General features: G+C 28.3%; 1 protein-coding gene across 1 annotated transcript; it reads right to left on the bottom strand.

Moving 5' to 3' along the window:
- Positions 1–2,061: 2,061 nt before the first annotated feature.
- Positions 2,062–2,532, bottom strand: LOC113860167 (precursor of CEP9-like). Its single transcript, XM_027492834.1, has one exon. It carries the CDS (start codon positions 2,530–2,532, stop codon positions 2,062–2,064), a length of 471 nt encoding a protein of 156 aa, XP_027348635.1.
- Positions 2,533–3,036: the final 504 nt, after the last annotated feature.

Below are 3,036 nucleotides of genomic sequence, written 5' to 3'. Positions count from 1 at the left end.
GTTACAGTGTCTATTAAAAAAAACCTATAAATTCTTAAAAGAAATACTTCTAACTTATGTTGTCAATATTTTAAGAATAACCTTTTTTTTTATGATAAATTACTTTTTATTATTAGTTTTTGTATCTGTTCTCATTCCTATTTGATTTTTAGAAAAAGAGAGAGAAAATAATAGTATATGTTTGATGAACATAATAGATTGTAGAGTAAGAAATTAGATTTTGAAATTTGAACAATCTTAGAATTTCAATTAATTATGGTGTTTAAAAATTTTTTAGAATGTAATCACAACTCTGGTCTAATTTTATAAAATTTAACCATAATAAAAATTAACATCTTTTTAACACTTAACCTTTCTTATTTTAATTATAGTTTCTACCTTCACCATCGCAATTCTACAATTATTCCTTCTTTTTTCTTTTATTGTCACCTCTATAGTTACTTTTATTATTATTTATTTGATTTTTATAAATAATTTTTATTATCATTGTTACAATTATTACTGTGAGTTTATCATAATTAAAATATAATTATTAATATCAATATCACTTTTAATGTCATTGCGGTCATTATTACTATATTTATCATTTATGATATGTCAATGCTATAATTAGTCATTGTTGTTATACTGTTATGTCATATCATATCGCTAAGTACCAATATTATTTATTTCCACTCTTAATTTCACTATTTATTTGTCTCATTAATTCTCCCGTCATGATTATTGTAATAATCTAATTCTTTTATGCAACACAAACATAATTTTATTAAAGTAAAAAAAAAAAACAAATTCACTTGAAAATAATCCTTTAAAATTAAAAAAAATCAAAATAATGTTTAGAATAAGATGTCATGACTGAAACATCATTGCATGATATCAATCAAAGGCAACAAACACAAGATACTTTAAAAGCATAATTTGAACATTTAAACATGTTAAATTTCTAAAATCAACGTTTAGAATAATAAACCTCGTGCCACTCCACAACTGCTTCAACAGAGACACCTCCACGATGAAACTAGAGCTTCAAACCAGACACCCGAATTATGATTTCCAACCAATTTTAATTTTATTTTATTTTATTTTGTTGTCTTGAAAATAAATAGTGTAACAATTGTATAATAGCAGTGATGTGCAACTAATACTGTTTACTAAACAAAATGTGTTGTAAAATGCTCTGATTATAAAATCTCAACGATTAAGTTAATTTTGCTTCAGAGTGCAAAAGATGAATATTTTTCCATTTCTTTTTACTGCAATAGCATTCATATTCATTTTTATATTTCTGGTTTGAAATATAAAACCAGAAATATTTATTATATTTGATTACAAATTTGATTTTTTATTATAACTAATGTGTAATTTTAATTTCTTAAATTTTTTTTAATTGAGTTTATTCTCTTAATTTTTGCAATTACTACAATCAAGTACTTATATTAATTTTTACCTGCCACTTTAATAGCTTTTCGTGCTTGTTTGTATTAGAGCTTAAACGGAATTTTGAGGAATTCAAAAATTTTAGCTTCTCATGAAATGGAGCCTTAAAATTTGTAAAATGGAGTCAAGAGTCTTACAACATTTAAACAAATATGCTCTTCAACTTAAAATTCACTGATCAAAATATTATGTCTCATTCAACGTTTAAAAAGTATTAAATTTTATTTTCATCAAACCTTAATCTCACAAACTATAAATTCTTTTAAATTTACAAATCGTATCTTCTTTTGACTCATTGGTGTAAGATTAATTCACATACATTAACAGAATGAAGTTAACCGACATATATAATTTGTTGCACTTGATGACTTAAAGAAGAGAAATGTTAACAATAACCAACCAATTATAAATAGAGCAAATAATGCTGAAAATACAAACAATACAGTGAGGAGACCTATTGTCCCCAACCAATAACCTATTAAAGCCATGTTCATACTACGTATGGTTTGGCATGCAAGAATACAGTCTAATGCAGAAGGAAACAGAAGACATGAATTATTATATATACATATACATGCTGCTGGACTAGTTTTGAGACATATAATAAATTGTTTATTAACATGACTAATTAGGCTGTCCAATTTTGTTTTGGTGAGAATGGCCAACGCCGGGGCTGTGACCTGGGTCTGTAGGTTTGAAATCTTTTGTTGTTCCCTCAGTCACAGACACTTCAACATCTTGTTTTGTAATCATTCGGTGGCCAACTCCAGGACTGCCTCCTGGTGTAGTGGGTCGAAAGGCATTTATGTTGCCAGAATCATCTGAATCTTCAAAACTTGCTGTGGCATATTTTGGGATCATGGGTGGTGAGTTCACGTTCTTTAATGAAGGAGTAGGAACATTAGCGCTAGCTTTAAGTGGTTGAAGGGTAGACTTGGAAGTAGGTTCTAAAACTAATGCTACAGTGCCTTTGTTTAGTGAGGAATGTTGCTTCAACGGCTTTATTTGCCTACCATGAGTTAGAAGAGAATGGTGGCAAGCAACTAGTGCAAGAAAAACAGCGAAATATTTGTGCATGACTAGAAATTTACCCATGATAACTAGGAATAAGACGAGGTGTAACTGAAAGAACTATTGCGTAGGAGAGAGTAGTGAGAATTTTAAGCTATTTAGCTCAGATTAGGAGAGGAGATGATATGAGAAGTTCGGGGATCCTCGCGGTATTTATAATGTTGAGTGTGTTAGTGCTCTTCATAGATTCCAATTGCTAATTATGTAATTTGACTAAGTATGTGGAGTGGATACTCTCATACTCTACGAATGTGGACCGTTTGTAGCTTTGTATGCAAAATACCTTTCAATTCCATGGGCCCCTCTCTGTCACGTGCCCAAGCATGCCTACGTGTATATAAAAATAAAACATAAAACATGCAATCTTCTAGATTTTTTTAATATTATTCTTTAATTAAGATGAAAATTTTACTCAGTAATATATATTTATTTTTAATATTAACTTTTATTGTGTGAATTACTGAGATGAGATTTTAATTTAATTTAAATAACAACAACACAATTATTTATAATACTACATCTAAATTT

The sequence above is a fragment of the Abrus precatorius genome, unplaced genomic scaffold (assembly GCF_003935025.1).
Source record: "Abrus precatorius isolate BTA unplaced genomic scaffold, Abrus_2018 Scaffold2, whole genome shotgun sequence".
Lineage (NCBI taxonomy): Eukaryota > Viridiplantae > Streptophyta > Magnoliopsida > Fabales > Fabaceae > Abrus > Abrus precatorius.
This window is presented reverse-complemented; position numbering and strand designations above follow the sequence as displayed.

Excerpts from the sequence above, each read along its gene's own strand:
- LOC113860167 (XM_027492834.1), bottom strand. The coding sequence starts at position 2,532 with ATGGGTAAATTTCTAGTCATGCACAAATATTTCGCTGTTTTTCTTGCA.